Source organism: Cucumis melo, chromosome 8 (genome assembly GCF_025177605.1).
Source record: "Cucumis melo cultivar AY chromosome 8, USDA_Cmelo_AY_1.0, whole genome shotgun sequence".
Lineage (NCBI taxonomy): Eukaryota > Viridiplantae > Streptophyta > Magnoliopsida > Cucurbitales > Cucurbitaceae > Cucumis > Cucumis melo.
Window position 1 is genome coordinate 23,718,079 of NC_066864.1, and position 18,470 is coordinate 23,736,548.

At 34.7% G+C, this 18,470-nt stretch overlaps 3 protein-coding genes and 1 long non-coding RNA gene across 5 annotated transcripts; 2 read left to right on the forward strand and 2 right to left on the reverse strand.

The window, feature by feature from the left end:
• Positions 1 to 515: 515 nt before the first annotated feature.
• On the reverse strand, positions 516 to 1,251 carry LOC127150756 (uncharacterized). The gene is made up of 2 exons (XR_007823316.1): positions 1,110 to 1,251; positions 516 to 658 (listed from the first exon to the last, which is right to left on the reverse strand). It is a non-coding gene; the product is annotated as an uncharacterized LOC127150756 (long non-coding RNA).
• On the forward strand, positions 616 to 2,903 carry LOC103486021 (protein PNS1-like). Its single transcript, XM_051089363.1, has 3 exons — positions 616 to 1,019; positions 1,146 to 2,288; positions 2,408 to 2,903. The coding sequence occupies exons 1-3, from the start codon at positions 933 to 935 to the stop codon at positions 2,543 to 2,545; spliced, it is 1,368 nt and encodes a 455-aa protein (XP_050945320.1). The 5' UTR covers positions 616 to 932; the 3' UTR covers positions 2,546 to 2,903.
• On the reverse strand, positions 2,834 to 5,539 carry LOC103486023 (uncharacterized). 2 transcript variants are annotated; one of them, XM_008443819.3, is made up of 3 exons: positions 5,112 to 5,539; positions 3,795 to 4,053; positions 2,834 to 3,230 (listed from the first exon to the last, which is right to left on the reverse strand). In XM_008443819.3, the coding sequence occupies exons 1-3, from the start codon at positions 5,265 to 5,267 to the stop codon at positions 3,163 to 3,165; spliced, it is 483 nt and encodes a 160-aa protein (XP_008442041.1). In that variant the 5' UTR covers positions 5,268 to 5,539; the 3' UTR covers positions 2,834 to 3,162. The 2 variants fall into 2 exon arrangements, with proteins under 2 accessions (XP_008442041.1, XP_008442040.1); XM_008443818.3 differs by having other exon boundaries at positions 3,795 to 4,056; positions 5,112 to 5,494.
• Positions 5,540 to 13,411: 7,872 nt separating this feature from the next.
• LOC127150757 (uncharacterized) lies at positions 13,412 to 15,310 on the forward strand. The gene is made up of 5 exons (XM_051089364.1): positions 13,412 to 13,513; positions 14,319 to 14,435; positions 14,525 to 14,781; positions 14,872 to 15,087; positions 15,163 to 15,310. Exons 2-5 carry the CDS (start codon positions 14,324 to 14,326, stop codon positions 15,271 to 15,273), a joined length of 696 nt encoding a protein of 231 aa, XP_050945321.1. The 5' UTR covers positions 13,412 to 13,513; positions 14,319 to 14,323; the 3' UTR covers positions 15,274 to 15,310.
• Positions 15,311 to 18,470: the final 3,160 nt, after the last annotated feature.

Genomic DNA, 18,470 nt, shown 5'->3' on the forward strand with positions numbered 1-18,470 from the left:
TATTGTTTGTCAAAATAAAACATATATAATGGAGTGTGTTAAATTTGTGCACTCACAGACCCTAAATTTTTAATGCACAAAATTATTTATCAATATTGATATTCTATTGATATATTTGTAAAATTGAAATTTTAATATCTACAAATAAATAAAAGAAAGAAAAGCGTTGAAAAAAGTAGACTTTTAACTTACTCATCAATCTTTGATTCACAATCATTAACATGAATGAAAGACATTTTTTGTTTTTTAATATTAAACTTTAAATTATTGGAACTTGGAAGGAAGGGCAAAACTGTAAATTACTTTTTTATATATAAATAAATAAATAATGAGTTGAAATTAAAAATATAAACTAATAAATGGATTCTAAAAACAGTGCATTTCTTTTCAAAAACATAGGATTCTACTTAAAGAAAAATGTTTTAGTTAACCTGTTCAACTTTGAGTTGATTGAGAAAAAGAAAAAGAAAAAGAAAAAAAAAAGGAAAGGAAAAAGAAAAAGAAAAAGAAAAAGATTTTAAAAACAAGAAAGCAAAGACCGTTTTTCTTTATGAAGAGAGAGGTGGATCACAAGGATGATAACCTAAGACAAACCAAGAAGAAACCCATTGCTCCATGTCACCATCCCCTCATGCTGCCACGTCTGCACACCAGCAACCTACAACCATTTTGACCAAAATTTTTAAATTCCAGTTACATTTTTATATATATACACAGAGATTTCCAAGAAATGATTAGTTTAACAAGACTTGGAAAAGTTCAAATCTCAAGAGCATTGAGTTTTTTATGTTGAATCTTGCAGGCCAAGGATTTTCAAGAACATTACTTGTTCATCAACCAATCCAAAGCACTTCAAGAATACATCAGACTTCTACAAACTGCTTCTGTTTTTTTATGAATTTTAAGAACTGGTTTCTTCCTGTAATCTAAAAATGGAAACCAGAAGACCACCAAATGTATTGCAGAATCAATCCCTACAAGTTCAAGAAATAAGAGTTTCATCTTCAACTCCTAACAAGGTTGGTCGGTTTCTTTTTTTCTCAAGAAATCATTTTCATTTTCATATTCAGGTCAATTCAGATTCACTTGGTGTATGGAGGTTGACTCACATGTATATGGATGAATCTTGTTGGTTGTTGTTGCAGGTTCAAGAACCCATCCGTCTGAACAAGCCTGCCGTGGGATGGAGAATTTTCAGGTGGCTTTCAAGCTTAATTTTCATTGTCCATTTATGTCTGGTAGCTGTGTTGGTGATCTTTTTGACAGTTCGGGGACTTCAGGCGGCTTCTAAAACACATCATTTTCACCCAGAAAAGTGGTACCCTCCATTGTTGGCTTCTACTGGAAGCTCTGGAATCATTGGCTTTTTATGGCAGGCCTTCACCGGTTGTTCTCCTTCTATGGCTTTGAAGACAGCCTTCTGGTTCAGCCCTGTTCTCTCACTCGCTTCTGGTGTTTTCTTTGTCATTGTTGGATCTCGTGGTGGTTTAGCAGCAGGAGTGATTCTCATAGTTTGTTCCTTGATTTTGTCGGTATATGTCTGTTGGATCAATCACCGTTTGAATTACGCGACTGAACTTCTATCACTTTCTACTAAATATCCTCCGAAGAACACTTCAATCTTTGTTTTTGGATCAATCATCATTGGCATTCTTTATGCATCTTTCTTGGTCATTGGCATCGGTGGAGCAATTGCTCTTAGGTCTGGTTTTACAGCATTGTTCGTGGCAGCAATACTGTTGAGCCTAAGCTGGAGTCTGCAGGTCATCAAAAACATAGTGCAAGTTACAATCTCATGCATAAAGTACTTGAATTTCGCAAAGGGTAGTGAAAAGGACATACGAGCAGCTTTCCACGACACAATAAAGAATTCAGTTGGAACTATTTGTCTTGGCTCAGCCATCATCCCCCTTATTAGCTTCATTCAGGGATCTGCACGTTCCATGAGGCTGGTGGCAGGAGACTCAGATGAGTTCCTTTTCTCCTGTGCAAACTGCTGCTCGGGAATGGCTTCAATGCTGAGAAGCCATGGAAACAGGTGGGGTTTCGTCCATGTCGGGGTTTTCAATAAAGGGATTGTGCAGGCTTCCTATGATACCTGGGAGGCATTCAAAAGGGCAGAGTTGGAAATTGTTATACATTCTGATCTCACCGTGTCCTTCTGCGTTCTCTGTGGGGTTTCAAGTGGTGCAATCTGCAGCATTATAAGTGGGATCTGGGCACTTGTAATACACAAGAACTACGCAACAGAATTAGCAATCTGCGCCTTCCTAATTGGCTATTTTCTGGTAACGAGCTCAATTATTATAGACCATAGAAATGGCTTTTCTGAACTTTAACAGAATTTAGTGTGATACCTGAGAGGAGTTTAACTTCTGGATGACAATACTCATGGTTGTTGTTGCAGTGTCGAATAGCAATGGCATGGCCGCAAGCATGTGTTTCTGCCTATTATGTGGCCTATGCAGACAATCCCCAGGATCCTCGGTTTGGCTCCACCGTGCCGGAGCGGATTCAAGCCCTTCAGTGGAGATCGCAAGTTTAATCAACCACAAAACTTGAAAACAAGTGAAGAAGCAGATTTAGATCATTCCTCAAGTTCTAGTAAGAGACTGGCCTAAAAAATAGAAGCCTTTCGTGGAGCCCACTGAAACATAAATGCCGGCTTTATTCTTCTTTCTTCCCCCCTTCCCTACAAATCTTGTTCTTTTGGCTTTCTTTAGCAGAAGTTAGAGAAAAATTCAGGGTAGATTTTTTGTTCAAACACATAATAAAGCTTCAAAGCTTCATAACTACTAAAAAGAATAAAAGAACAATGAGATAGATGTAGTAATTGTGAAAAAAATTCCTTGTACTTCATGTATTCTGACATCATAGTTCATACATTCCATAACTTTCTGTTACAAGTTGTGTCGATTTGACAAACAAAAGTTACAAGTACAAATGTTGCCGGAAGAGAACACTGGGGAGTAATTTGAGCTAAATCAAAATTGAACTGAAATATGGTAAGGATATCCCACAAACTGCCTAAATCAAAATGAACTCTATCGATATTCACTGAACTGCAAGATTAATATATCCCATCATCGAAACATAAGCCATGCCCAATATTACAGCTGGGGACAGTTTAAGATGAATCCTTCAGAAAGGAGTCTTCACAACTCATTTAGATCCCAGGTGACCTCGACCACCGCATTCTGAACACATGATATTGCCAGTTCCACCACAACCTACAAGAAGATGGTTGCAGAGTTAGGACAATAACTATTCAATGAGTTAACGGACAACTTAGAGTACAGATGACTGACAGTGGTGAAACAAAAAATTTCCCTTTTCAAGAAGTATAATTGAATGAAATGCACAGGTATTAAACAAGCGTAATCAATTCAAAAGCTTCCAGATTCCAGCATCGATTTCTTAAAAATTTCTGTGTTATGTGGAAATGACTACAGGACAAAGTACATTTAGTATCTTGTTGACTTCTTTCTGCTTTCAAAGTCAAACCGTAATGGCCACTAGATAAGTAACAATCTAGCAAGGTCAAAATAAAAAGTGCCATTCTGGAGAAGAAAACGACTTTCATTTGAGAATAAATGAAACACGATAAACAGGCAAGCCAAAAAGCAACCTACAAAAAGGGGAAGCATGAACCAAAAGGAGCCAAAAGAGCAACAGAAAACACAGGAAAACACAAGAAAATTACAAAACGGGACTCCATTTGAAAAAAAAAAGTCCATAATTTTGAACCACTCCTAAATATTGCTACTAATAGTTAAGAAGGAATGCAATATTACCTAGACAACGAACTTTCACAATTATTCCCTGGCTCTCCAATATTGAGTCGACATACAAGCCAGAACCGGAGCAAGTTGCACAAAGAACAGCACCTTTGGCTTGACAATCAGTGCAACGGGGATTGTTTCCAATCATTTTCTCTGCCAGAGATATTCCGATAGGCGTCTCAATTCTTTCCTCTGGGATAGCCTTGTCATAACAAAACAAAGATTCAAAAGAACTTCGTCGTCTATGAACATCTGCAGCTGAAGAATCCCCCTGCTACACAGAAAATTTGACAATATTTTCAAAGACATATTATATGGAAACTACAAATGCAGAACTATACACTCGCAAGAAGCAAGAATATGATTCAATACACAATCACAAAGAGTACGAAAGAATAAGCCAAAAAAGTTTAAAGAGCTTCTTGATGTCTAGTTACATTGTGAAATGCAAATGTCATAAAATATTAGTCGTGAAATGCTCTAGCAAGTTTCGAACAATTATGTCAATCCAACAGGCAACGAGCCATGATGCCAAAAGAATTACCCTAAGGAATTATACCACTGCAACAAAAAAAAGGGGGTTATTTTTCAAAATATACGATGAGAGCTTCTACGATTTAAACATCACATAAACAATAGTTATATAAAGAGGATCCATTATCACATGTGGGAGATCTATGTTTTACCTCGAATCCTCATCCCTATGGTCCCAGATTATAAGTATAACCTTCATCTTTTTGATTGGATATAAGATAGGGATATAGATGATTCGAGAATCCAAGGGAACCTTTCAACGTTTGGTCCTTGGCAAAGTGCCAAAGTTCAATGCTTCTCTCTCGGCATCTATGATGAGTTCCTTCTGTAATTATTCGTTAGGCCTTATTTTTGTTAGATTGGAGACCCTTTTTCTAGGGTGTTTCCCTTCGTAGGCTTGGTTTCTTTTGTATGTCTGCGTGTTTCATTCTTTTCTCATTGAAAGTCTGCCCTTTATCATTCTTTTCTCATTGAAAGTCCGTCTTTTATCGAAAAGATGTTCTGCCCTTTCTCCTTAAACATTGTCAAGTTTAAACTGAATGAAAATATAAGAAGAATAAGAAGAAAAAATACAACAAAGCAGTAACTTTAAACCAAAATGCTCAGCCTCTATCAGAAAAACATAGCCGAAAAGACCCAATTATATTCCTACGTATGCAGCAAACAACCGAACACCTTCAAATGCACAAAAATGAATGTACTTTGGTTTAAACTCATTCATTGAATAAAAAAACTTTCAAGTAATACCCAGAAAACAGAAAATAGAATCACATAAGACATTTGAAAAGTACCAACCCCAGAAGCAGAGCCATTGGCATAGAGCGCGGAGATCCTGGAGAACTCGTTCCTTTTGAAACACAACGAGGGTTGAATCTTTCTAATGACAAGTAATTTCAGGGATGAATTACGCAAAATGACAGATGATGACAAGGTTAAAGTAGCTGAATCCATTGCTTACGAAAGAAGGAAATCTTCGATGAAATTGGGCTTCAAAGTGGAAACTGGAGCTCGAATTGAAGAAATTCTCGAGGAAATCGCCAACACAATGACTCACTTCGATGCTTACAGGGTACTGGTGAAATTGAAGATTGGGTAATTTTCTCTCGTTGTTGTTAACGAATTGTAGAGGGCAAATTGGTGAATGAATTATTGGAAGTCATCGTCATTTTGTTTGACAGCAAAAGAGTCGCCTTTATTGTTTTATTGTTGTTATTATTATTATTATTATCCGCATCCAGATAAAAAATGAGTCATCTGTACCATACTAATTACTATCCTATCTTCTTCAACGGGCGTTCAAAATAAATGACCCAACCAATCCGGAATACCAATTCAAATCATACCCATTGGGGTTAGGTTACATTTTATTTTACATTGGTTTAGGTTGCAAAATTTAAAAAAATAAAATATCAGATTGGATTAGGTTATAGGATTTAGTAAATCGATTATTATTATTATTATTATTACTACATATGAAATGTATTTGGATGTAGACTTAAGCTTTGCATAGAACACTTTTGAATGTTTTTTATTTGGAGTTTTAACGATATGACCTAAGTATGCTTAATTACGTGTTGGGTATAAGAATACCATTTATTTCATAAAAGGCATAATGGGCTTCAATTTTGCGGAAAGGTCTGGCCCAAGTGACCAAAAGTATCCATCATTATTGGGTATTATTAAAAAGAAATAATAAGAAAAATGTGAAGTCGTCGTTAAGAAAAATACACAAAAGGGGATATTCGTTTTATTTTCAAAACACATCCCCCTTCCTTCTTGATCAAGCAACCTCCAAAAACTAAACGTTGTGGAACGAAATTAGTCGTCAACGTATTTTCAATATCTATATAAGAAATATAGTGTTTTGTTGAACGAGGACGGGTAGAAAGAAAAATTTCGGTCCTCGAATACTCTTTTGATAAGTAATTTATGTTCATTCTTCAATAAACTTCTTAGAGTATATTATATGTTTTCAAAACTTATTTTAGGGTTTAAACAATAACAATTTCTATAGACGAAATCCATTACTACATTTTCTTGTGAAATCAACATGTATGTGGTTTCTTGTATATTTTTTTATGAAACAAAATAGTATAAGGGATAAATGCATGTTCTAAATAAGTAGGATGAAGGTTGAAATAATATTTAAATTTTACCTGTGAATATTTGAAGAAAATGTGGTACTTATGGATTTTATTTGAGATATTTGTGTTAGTTTATTATACAATGGTCTATGATTTTAGTATTCATGTTCCAATAATTTGGGATTTTCATATTTCATATGTCCAAGTACTTAAAAACTTTCTCATTCAGAAGCTAAATCAGAGAAGAAAGCTGTAGTTAAAAAATCTTATTAGGTGTTACAAACGAACTGAGAAGGGACGATGTGTATGAGATATACCCAATAGTATATGAACATATTGGATGATATTCCACATAACAAGATTGATATATTAGTATGTATACTTTGTGATATGATTTCATCTCTACGCTTGGATGTTGCTCCTTGATTTTGAAAAGGAATAAATGGTCTAGGATACAAAAACTTAGTACTTACGCTAGATTAGATGTTTTGAATAACATAGAAAGAAGACTGATTGATGAAAAACTAAAAAGGTTTAAGGAATCACCTATTGAAAGTTTCCTACAACTTAAAATAATAAAATTCCCAAACAAGCTCTTGTATTACTTATTTAGAAGGCAATGCAACCTTTCAAAAGAAGATGAGCTTTGGTTTAATTTTGAGGGGAAAATTGTTCATTTTGGAATTAGGAAGTATGAAAAAATAATCAATCTAAATTGTAGGGCATTGCCAATGTTAGACATGGAGAAGCTAAAAGGTAGATTCTTAGGTAAATACTTTTAATACTAAAGTGCCTGACCAAGGTCATTTTTGTCTTACTTATTTAATGAGTCAAAGAAAATAAAAGATGAAGATAAGCTCAAAATGGTAAAACTCTACTTTTTGTCAAACTTTTTCTAGGAAAATTGTGAGACCCGTAGTTAAGACCCATAGTTAAGATAAGAAGTAAAATTTGACTAAGTATCTTAAAACAGGCACTTTGAGGGGACTACAGAAGAAGAAGTTGGTTAGTTCACGAGAAGGTTTGGACAACAAGATTTTTGAAGTTTTAGTGTGACTATGTGGTTAAGGTTCTACGCGAGAAGAAAGATTTGGCGAGAAGAAGTAAGAAAACTTCCCAGAAATTTCCTAAAGTATGTTTAATGGGTCACTATAGAGTTTAAGTTAAACATGATTAAGTTAAACCTTAAGCTTACACGTGTACCACTAAGAGTAGAAGCTGGTGAGTTGACAAGAGTTTTAGGTGATTAAGCTTGTTTAGGAAGTAGTATAAATAGGGGTCTTCAACCAGATATTAGAGTATTGTTACTCTGCAAAATTTAAGAGAAAACTTAAGGGTTGAAGTGCTGCCCAAGTGCCTACGCAAGACGAGGAAGAAGAGAAGCATTTTTTCGGGTTTAAGTTACTGATTATTGTGAGTGTTTCTTCAACATGATTTCAAGCTTCCTTTATAAAGTATTTACTGATTTGAAATAATGATTTCAATATGCATGTTTTCAAAGAGATTTCTATAAAAAGTTTATGTTATGTTGAAAGCATGTTCAATGATTGAGGAAATGGTATTCAAACCATTAGTCTATTTCCTATGAATGAGCGGACTATTATGTGCACATATGGAGTAAAGGCAATCATATAGAAAAAGACTACATGGTGGAGTGAAGCTCGCCAATGTAGAAAAGGACTGCATTGTGTTTAGCGGCCTGAGCAATAAGATCGAACCAAAATATTCTTGGATGTTGTTGTTACAGTAGTCTAAATGCAAAGTAATGAAACTTAGTGTGGAGAATGATTCGAGATTCTTGGTGAAAAGAATGATTGTTGATTAATGTGTGTTTATGTGAAATGTTAAATGTATATGATTTGTTATGCAAAATTATGTGTTTATATAAAAAGGTGAGTTTATGTGATTTTGATGTTTGACGAAATGATGTTTACAAAAGGTATTTTGTGAAAAGGATTTCATAAAACCTCACTGAGCCTTTTAAACTTATGTTTTAAAGGTTTACCTTCCTGGTTCCAGGCGTTAAGGCCAAGTAGGGAAGACCTAGTAGTTTTGAGTCTAACTTTGGTGGCTAAGTGCTTAAGTTGTTTTATAGGAAATAGTGGAAGTAGATATACCGCCAAGAAGAGCTCGATCAAGACAACCATTGAGCCTACAATAGACTCAGAAGCGCACTCAATTAACCCTGATGCGAGAAGAGAGCAAGAAGAAGCTTTTTATAATAGAGTTGCCTAAAGATTAATAGCCACATAATTTGTTGGAACTACTGCATGTTCGCCTTTCCTCCTTCGAGCCACCTAGTCGAAATGTTCGTCATTTTTCATCTACATCATTCTGTCTTTCTTCAATCAAAGTTCTGAGTCGTCCGTGCCTCTTTGTTTCGCATCGCCTCGAGCCTCCACTTCACGTTGCCATCACTCCATCACCGATCGCCACACTGTAGGTTTCATCCGGCTAAGTCTGTTCCTCCGCTCTAGTCGAGATTCGCGTGACGTCCCTCCGTCCGAATCATAAACTCGAGCCACCTGAGACATTTTGATTTCTTACCCAAGCCAAGCCGATTTTGTTATCATTTGAGCCATTTGTGGTGAGTTTTGCTTGGATTTTGGGTACAGTCATCAAATATTTAATTTTGGGTTAACTAAATTTATTTTTTAATTAAAGATTAGTTTTTTGTTCTTTGAAGGTGTATTTAGCAAATTATGGAAGTAGATTTTTCTCATTAAGGTTGAATTGGTTTCAATCTCAAGTTTGGGTAAGTTGATTTCAAAGAATTTTTTAATCAAAAGTCAACTCTTAATTTTATTAATTAAGTTATTGATTTTTTCCTTACTGTCTAGGATCGGTTCGTTGGAAAACTGTGACTGTTAGAGAATAAACTGTTAGCTAATCTCAAGGTAAGAGATTTTACTATTGAACCTTCGAACATGAATTTAAGAGCTTGCATGTATTTATGGTTATGCTTTGATGGTAGCTAAAATGCATAATGCAATGATGTAGATGATGACCGATATTATGTTGATGATGTTGACTGATGTTACATGATGATTAAAGCATGCTTTATGGATTTCATGCTTCATGGACAGTTATGTTTTATGGACTATTATGACTGTTGATTCATGCCATGTTATGTTGATCATTAGCTTTTGGATTGTGGTGTATTTGTTAACTTTGGTTGTTAAGCTTTTTATCCCACCTGTATTGTGTTCCTATCTATGGGGCCACTCGCACGACTAAGGGTGTTCCTATGAAACCACTCGCACTATTAAGGGTGTATTATGGATCACATGCACGGCTAAGGGACAATTATATTATGTATGCATGTCACTAGCACGACTAGGGGTGTTCTGACGGGATCACTCGCACGACTAGGGGTGTACATATGCATCACAAACATATTTATAGAGTATGTACCTGAGATCACTCGCACAACTAGGGGTGTTCCTATGGAATCACTCGCACGATTAGGGGTGTTCGTATGATCTCACTCACTCAGTTGTGCTCTAATTAGACACATGACACTATTATTATGTTCTTAATAGGATGTTAATAGATCACCTAGCGGGACTAATAGTGGGTCCCTTACTGGGTATATTTTATATACTCACTCTTTTCTAGGTTTAATATTTCATGCAAAGGTAGAGAATTTGGAAAGCTGACAAGCAATAAGAAGGGTTCGTGACATGTCATATAAAGGCTCAGTTTTGCTTCTGCGTCTATGTATCAGTTTTTCAGTATTTTGTTTTTAGATGTTTTTAATTAAAATTTTATCCTATTTATCTTTATTTTATTTAAAGAATTGTTAGATTTCGCAAGTCACATTTTCAAATTATTTTTATTGTTTTAACGATTATATGTCTTTTGAGCATTTACTTGATATTAATTTTATAAAAGTTTTAGTTTTCCTCTTTTTAAGAAAGTGTCTTTTGATATTTATCTTTTAAGTAATGACTTTAACTTAGCTTGAATGTTTGAACCGTCACATTGGAGGTGAGAATTACAAAGGAAAAAAAATGGAAAAATTGGATGAAATGACAAATTCGTGAGGGGCTCCTAAATTTTGGCAAAAAAAACATGGATAATAAATTTTATAGCAAATCACATGCAGTGCACATGCCTGATATTTTGAATATGTCAATTTAACATTTATATAGTTGGATATATGACTTTTCGAGTACTTTATATTCAAGAAATGATGAATCAACTAGCCGTTGAGGACCAAAAGTTGTTTATGGAACGTTTAACAATCTTGAGAATAAAATTTTAACGGAATTGAAAACGTTTTAGAGTAAAAGCTTAAGAACAGAATGATCGTGTTCAAGACAGAATAAGAAACGTATGAAATATAAAGAAGACGAAACGTAATATGATAGTACAACGGTCATAACATAGTTCAGCAACAAAAATTGAGAGTTACTGAAACATATCTTTTGACGTTGAAGAGAAAAATGGACGTTTGAGAGGAAAGGATTAAAGGAATTTCAAATGTCTCAGATGAAAAGCTAAGTGAACAGTGCGTTTGAAATGAAGTGACCAAAAACAAAGAAGGCAGTACGTATATGGTTGGTTTTTACCAAAGGGACAAAATTGTAAATTCGCGTGTTTTTTTAAAATGTCAAATCACATTCATTAACAGGTCAACGCATTTTTTTAAACGATATGTGTAAACGATTATTTACACTTACTGTTTAATATATATAAATGATTGTGAACTAAGTCAAAATGATCTTTTAAAAGATCTAAATAATCGTATTGTTCAATGTAAATGATACACTCTAAACGATCGTTAGGTAAGATCTCCTAATAACATCAAAACGATCATACTGATTAATCTACACAATTGTTTATTTAAGTAAAAAAGGTCTATGAATACGTCTAAAAGATTAACATTAGACCCTCAATTGTAAAAGGTGTTGTCGTTTCGGAAACGATTGTTGTTCATTAAGGTGCATGATGTAATAATTTGATGTAAACATTCGTTTAATAACATCCAAGAAATAATGTTAATTACTTTAAACCATCATTTAGAACATATAAGTGATAATGTTAATTATTTTATATAATCGTTTTACAACATCTAAGCAATAATGTTATACAAGTTAAACAAGTATAAAACAGAGAAATTCTAAAAAGTTCTTATACAATATTTTCATAAAGCTTCATATGCTTGCATTCATTCCAATAAACATTTAGGCATTCTTTTCCTTCTCAAGAAGCTCAAAGTCATAAAAAATAAGGTCTTCACATTTAACAAGTCTTCTCATTACATAGAATTAAGACGACGAAGACACATATTTTTTGTTTAAACTAAATTCAGACTGACGTTGGTTGGCTCACTTACCTATAGCTTAGCCTTGTAGCAGCTGAAGAGCAATAATGAAGACGATGATTGCAAATTTGATTCACCATATCTAAGATCACTAGAAGCTATCACTTGTGACATACTAGCATATACCACACTGCCTCAATGGCTAGTTCTTCTTCTCCTTTTTATAGGGACTTCTTCTACTCCTTCTTCTTCAATGGCTAGACGACTTCACCATAACTGTTTCTAATAGCCAAAGATAAAGGATTGTCTCCCCAAGGCATTGAAGAAGAATGGGTACGAGGATTCAAATATCCTAACCCTTCTTGAGCTAAACAATGCCGATATCTTTCTTTTTGAATTTCGCCCACTTCCAACTTGGGTGGGACGATGCTTCAGAATCTAGGAAAGTTGATAAGAACATACCATAGTCTTTTGTAGACATTTTCGGAAGCACCTTGCATGTCTTTTCCTTTTTCTTCTTGATTTTATTATTCTTTGTCCAAATAGCAACATATTGAATCACAACACTTAGACCCTTGTTTTCTCAGAATGAAGAAAAGTTTGAGAGAAAGAAGTTTGAGACAAAAATTTAACCCTAAATTTAATGGTGTGTGATAAGGGTTTTAAAGAAAGATGAAAGGATGAAAAAGGAAGAATTTTTTTGTGACAAAAAAATGCGAAAATTGATTATTTTCAACATGCTTATTGACCATTATCACCCATAAACCCTAAACTCAAACATGCTCGCGACATGGCACTAATTTATTCATTAATTACATGATGAGTGTAAACGATCTATTAAGATTATGCAATAATCTACATGATACTAAAATCTATGTGATATCTGATTTAAATATAAACGATCGTGTTGATACACCTACACGATTGTGCTAGTAAATGTAAATGATTTTGTTATACGTTATACATGATGGTAATAAATGTTAAACGATCATGCAATTACGTAATCGTACAACACGCGTATTTACCCTTTCTACCTACAAACTCTAAACTTTTCATATGGTCACCACGTGGTCTTAATCCCTTAATTTTGTAATTGAAATCACTTTCATTCATATGTCAGTGTGTTTTTGTCAATAATAACTGTAAAGGATGTGATTATTGCTTGTAATCGATTACTCTAAACGATCGTATTGCTAAAAGTAAACGATCATTAGTTAAATAAACTCAATAATTTCTAAACGATCATAGTAATTAATCTACATGATTGTTGATTTAAGTCAAAAAAATATCTTTGAATACGTGAAAAAGATAAACATTAGATCTTAAATCATAAACGATCACTACAAGAAAATGGAGCATTCCCGACGCCGAAAAGCACGTCGGCATAAAGAACGTCGGAAATAAGGGCATTCCCGATGCGTTGCTGAGGGCGTCGGGAGATGCGTCGGGAAAACCATCTTTCCCGACACACCATGAAGGCGTCGGCAAGAATACGTCGGGAAAAGGGGTTTTTCCCGACGTCGTGAACAGTGCGTCGGGAGCGGCGTCGGGAATAGGGGTTTTTCCCGACGCCGCGTGAAACGTCGGGAAAAGGGGTTTAATGAGCGTCGAGAATTCCCCTTTTCCCGACGCATTTTGAGGGATTTCCCGACGCCACGTCACTACGTCGGGAAATTCCCTTTAAATTCGTTTCAGTTCTGTGAATTACAGAACCGAAACCGAGAGGAGGAGAAAAAGAAAGGAGAAGAAGAAAAAGTCGCCGCCGTTGAAATTTCTTGTTGTTCCGCCACCGTCCGTCGCCGACCGCCCTCGCCGTTGTTCCTCGTCGCCGTCTGCCACTTTAGGTAAGTGAAATATGTAAATTTATTTAGTTTAAGTTTATGTTTTAGGGTTTTTTTTGATAAAAATTAGTTTAGGGTTTGTTTGTTTTTTTGTTTTTTTGTTTCAAAGTTAAAAAAATGTATGTATTAAATTAACGTATATTCAAATTGTTTGCTAGATAGAGTTTATTGAAATGTTTAAAGTTCTTTTTTGTTTTTGTTTTAGTTTTGCTTTAGTTAATTAGTTTTAGGATTAGTTTTAGAATTTAGATTTTGAAATAGTTTTAGGATATAGATTTTGAATTAGTTTTAGGTTTTAGTGTTGAATTTGAATTTGAAGTGGTTTTAGGATTTAAGATTGACGTTGAGATTGAAGTTGAAATTGAATTTGAGATTGATAAAAAATTTGAATGTGTAGAGATTTTTGAGGTTATATTGATTGGGGGGGGGGGGGTATTTATTGAATTTGAGATTGTGATTTAATTTGAATTTAAGATTGAATTTGAGATAAAGATTTAATTTGAATTTTGAATTTGACACTAAAACAAATTAATTTGAATTTAAGATTATATATCTTTGTCATGCCAACAAAGTGTCTTCATGCTCATTCTATCATTTTGTTTCTTTATGTATAATATAAACTTCTTTTTGATATCCTTCCATTATTCAATTCAATAATAAACTAGAAGCCAAGATATAATTTGTCCAAAATGCTATCTATTTCATTTTCAACAACTACAACAATAATTATTATGAAATGGAATTACTACTTATCTGGGGAGAGGGAGGTTTAAGTTAAATTGAAAATGTTTGTTTTCTATGTCCATAGCCATTATGTCATATCGACGATCAAATTTTATGGAGACGGACGATATGTTCCTCCAGTTTGAGGACGATTTAGATAATAACATCGCGGGAGGGTCATCATCTGTGGGCGACAATACGGGTGAGTCTAAGAATTTTCTTCATTTTAACTTACAAATATTTCATGTTCTTTTTTCTAACTTTATATGTTATTGTCTATTTATTGAGCAGGGTCTTATTCTCAACAAACGACTCCGACTCCTAGGAGACGTGCGCAGTCTCGACTCTTGGAGTTAGAGCGCCACGTTGCAATAAATGGGCGCATTCCGATGACGATCGCCCCTGGAGCGGAGAAGCCTATTTCTCCACACGTCGTTCGCTTCAGCCAGGCGATAGGCGTGTGCGTGCGAAAGACATTTCCCGTCCGCTGTCTTAAGTGGACGGACGTTGGGAGAGAATACATTGAGGTCGTCAAGGGCGACCTCCAGGTAATTAAATGCACTACACATTTATATATGATTTCATTTGAAACATATCTAACTTTAACCAATCTATGGTGTTATGTTTGTAATGTGCAGCGATTCTTTGTGCTTGATTTCAATGATCAAGCAATGAACAGGTTTGTTGAGCATCAGATGCTCACGACCTTTAAAGAGTTCCGGGCCGACTGTCATAGACATTTCAAAAAGTACAGCGACCCGGAGGAGGCTCGTGCCAACCCACCAAACGCATTGGTTGGACGTGATGAGGATTGGCACTTCCTCTGCGACCATTATATCAGCCGTGCATTCCAGGTATTTGTCATGATTAATTATGATAACAAGTTTTTATATGTATAAGAAATAAACAATATAATTGTTTTAATGCAGGAGCAATCACGGACAAACAAGGCTGCTAGACAGAAGCAGCCTTACAATCATAGTAGCGGGTCCAAGTCGTTTCTACAACGACAGTATGAGCTCGCTGAAAGAAGAGGGTAGCCGGTCGATCATGTGGAATTGTTCCGAGAAACACACGTTCGAGCTGGGACATTCGTGTCGCAAGCCGCCAAGGATGCGCATGTAAGTTATACCCTTATTAATTATCCACTTTTATTATATATTTTTGCCCGTTACCTAACATAATTTTTAAATTTGTTGCAGAATCAAATGCTGGAACTCCAATCCCAGCCTATCCCAGAGGATAGTCAGCCACTCTCTGAGGATGAGATATGCGATCAGGTGTTGGGTAGACGACCAGGCTACTCAAAAGGCCTTGGTTGGGGACCCAAGCCGAAGGCCCGCAGAACGGCAAGTGCAAGCAGTTCGTTGACATCTTGTTCGTAGTCCACACAAAAAGAGATTGAATTACAAGCTAAACTTCATGAAGCTTTGGAACGAATTGAAGTACAAGATAGAAATCACCAAGCATTAGCTTCACAAGTGGAAGCTATAAAAAAGATGATTGAAGACCTAACTCGTGCACAACAGGGACCACCACATGATCCCTAGCTCTGCGGTACGTCGTATATGTCTCTATTATTCTTAAGTTTTTGCAATATATGATTATGTATTAAACTTAGTTATTTTTATACCATTTTTAGGACCGAAGGTGTAGAATGACGCGCATACGCACCTCGTTGGGAGATTTTTCATTATGTTTATGTTTTTTCTATATTGAGAACTATATTTTGTTGTAGTCAACTTATTCGTATTATTAATTTTAATTCTATTTTTTTTAATTTGTGTTTGTATATTTATTAATTTATTTTAATTTAATCCAAAACGTCGCGAAATTTTTTTGAGCAATCCGAACATCATTGTGAATGTTTGAGCAAAATATTATAAGGAAAAAAGTAAAAATAAAATATTTAAAAAAATATATAAAAAAATATTTCCCGACGTTCATTACGTCGGGAAAAAAACGTCGGAAAACAGGTTTTCCCGACGCCGGGAGATGCGTCGGCATAGACGGCGTCGGGAATAAGGTTTTCCCGACGCCGTCATGCCGACGCATCTCCCGGCGTCGGGAAAGGCTTTCCCGACGCTGATTTGGCACGGCGTTGGGAAAGCCTCTCGCGACGCATTTCTCTCGACGTTCTTCCCGACGTCGTTTTGTACGTCGGGATATCCTTTCCCTACGTACTTTCCATTTTCGCCGACGTATTTGTGCGTCGGGAGTACCCCCGTCTCTTGTAGTGGATATTGTCATTACCGTAAACAATCGTTTCAAATGTACGTGGACGATCTACTAATTTGATTTAAATGACCGTTTGTAACATCTATTCGAGAACGATACTAACTTTAAATGATTGTATACAACATCTAAGGAATATTGTTATACAAGTTAAATAATGTAGTAGTTAATCCAAAACAATTAAATGTAAATGTTCAACAAGTATAAAATAGAGATGTTCTGAAAAGTTTTTGTACATTAATTGTAAATGTTATTACATATCAATGTTATCTACCTTTCTCAAGCCAACTTTTCATTGTATGTATATGATACAAACATGTAAAATAGACATTTTTAAAATGTAAATGTTCATGCATAGAATATGTTTATAATTTTGACCATCCAAAAATCGTATAATCATTTCATTCAAGAACACCAGAGTTTTGGAGCTCAGGTCTACTAGTTTTGAAAGGAATCTTAACCATTCAAAAATCATCCAATCATTTCTTTAAAAAACATTAGAGTTTTTGAAGCTCTTGTCTACCAGTTCTGCACTTTGTCCTCAACCATCTGCTTCGTAAGTTTGCATTCATTGTAATAAGCATTATGACATTGTTTTCCTTCTCAAGAAACTCAAGGCTTTAAAATGAAGGTCTTCGTCGATATTTGAAAATGTCTGATAATGCCTACACAACTTCAATGGGTGTACAACTTCGCTAAGCTCGTGCACAACTTCACCAGAATCGTGCACCAAACACCAACGTTATCTTCCTTTGTAAATCCCGTCATTTTTCAATTTGGGTTGGAAAAGTCTTCAAGATCTAGAAAGTTCTTAAGAGCATACCATAGCCTTTTATAGACATTTTCTAAAGCACCTTGCACGTCGTTTCCTTTTTCTTCTTGATCTTATCATTTTTTGTCCAAATAGCAATATCATGAATCTCAGCATTTAGACCCTTATTTTGACAGAACGAGAAAATTTTTTAGAGGAAACGTTTGAGAGAAAAAGATTGAATTGAAAAGTTGATAAAAATAATGGTTTGTGAGAAGAGTTATAAAAGAAAAGGAAGTGTTTTCTTGCGATATACTTGTTGACAGGTTAATAAATGCGAATTTATTATTTACAACACATGTATTGACCATTTTCACCCACAAACCCTAAACTCTACACATGCTTGCCACGTGGCCATAATACCCTAATTTTATAAGTGAATTCACATTCATTAATTACACAATAAGTGTACACGATCATTTAAGATCATGCAATAATCTAGATGGTACTGTAATCAAAACGATATCTGATTTAAATGTAAATGATCATTTTGTTAAACCTACAGGATCGTGCTAGTAAATCTAAACGATCATGTTATATGTTTTATATGATGATAATATATGTAAAATGATCGTGTACTTATTTCAAACGATCTTTGGGTACGTCTAAACGTTCTTGTTATTGCATATAAACTATAAACGATTAAGTTGTTAGTCATAAACGAACTTGTAGTATTCTATAAACGATCGTTTGTGTAAGTAAACGATTTGATAATAAACCCAAATAATCTTCAAACTATAAACGATGAGGTTGTTAGTCATAAACGATCATGTAGTGTTGTATAAATGAATGTTTCTATTTACAAAATGTGTTTCAAAGGAAGACGATGTGACGTAAAAGGAAAAGCTTCTTTTCGTTATACTCGCTGAAAGGTTAATAAATGCAAATTTATTATTTGCAAGATGTGTATTAACCTTTTTCACCCAAATGATCACTTACACTGATCGTTTAATAAAATATTAAACAATTATGTACTTAAGTATAAATAGTAAATGATTTTGTCATGATCGTAAACGATCGTTGTTCATTCAGATGGACGATCTAGTAATTTGATCTAAATGATCATTCAATTAAATTTAAACGATAAAGTTAATTATTTTAAACGATCGTTTACAACATTCAAGTGGTAATGTTAATTATTTTAAACGATCATTTGACAACATCTAATCAATAACGTTAATTATATTAAAT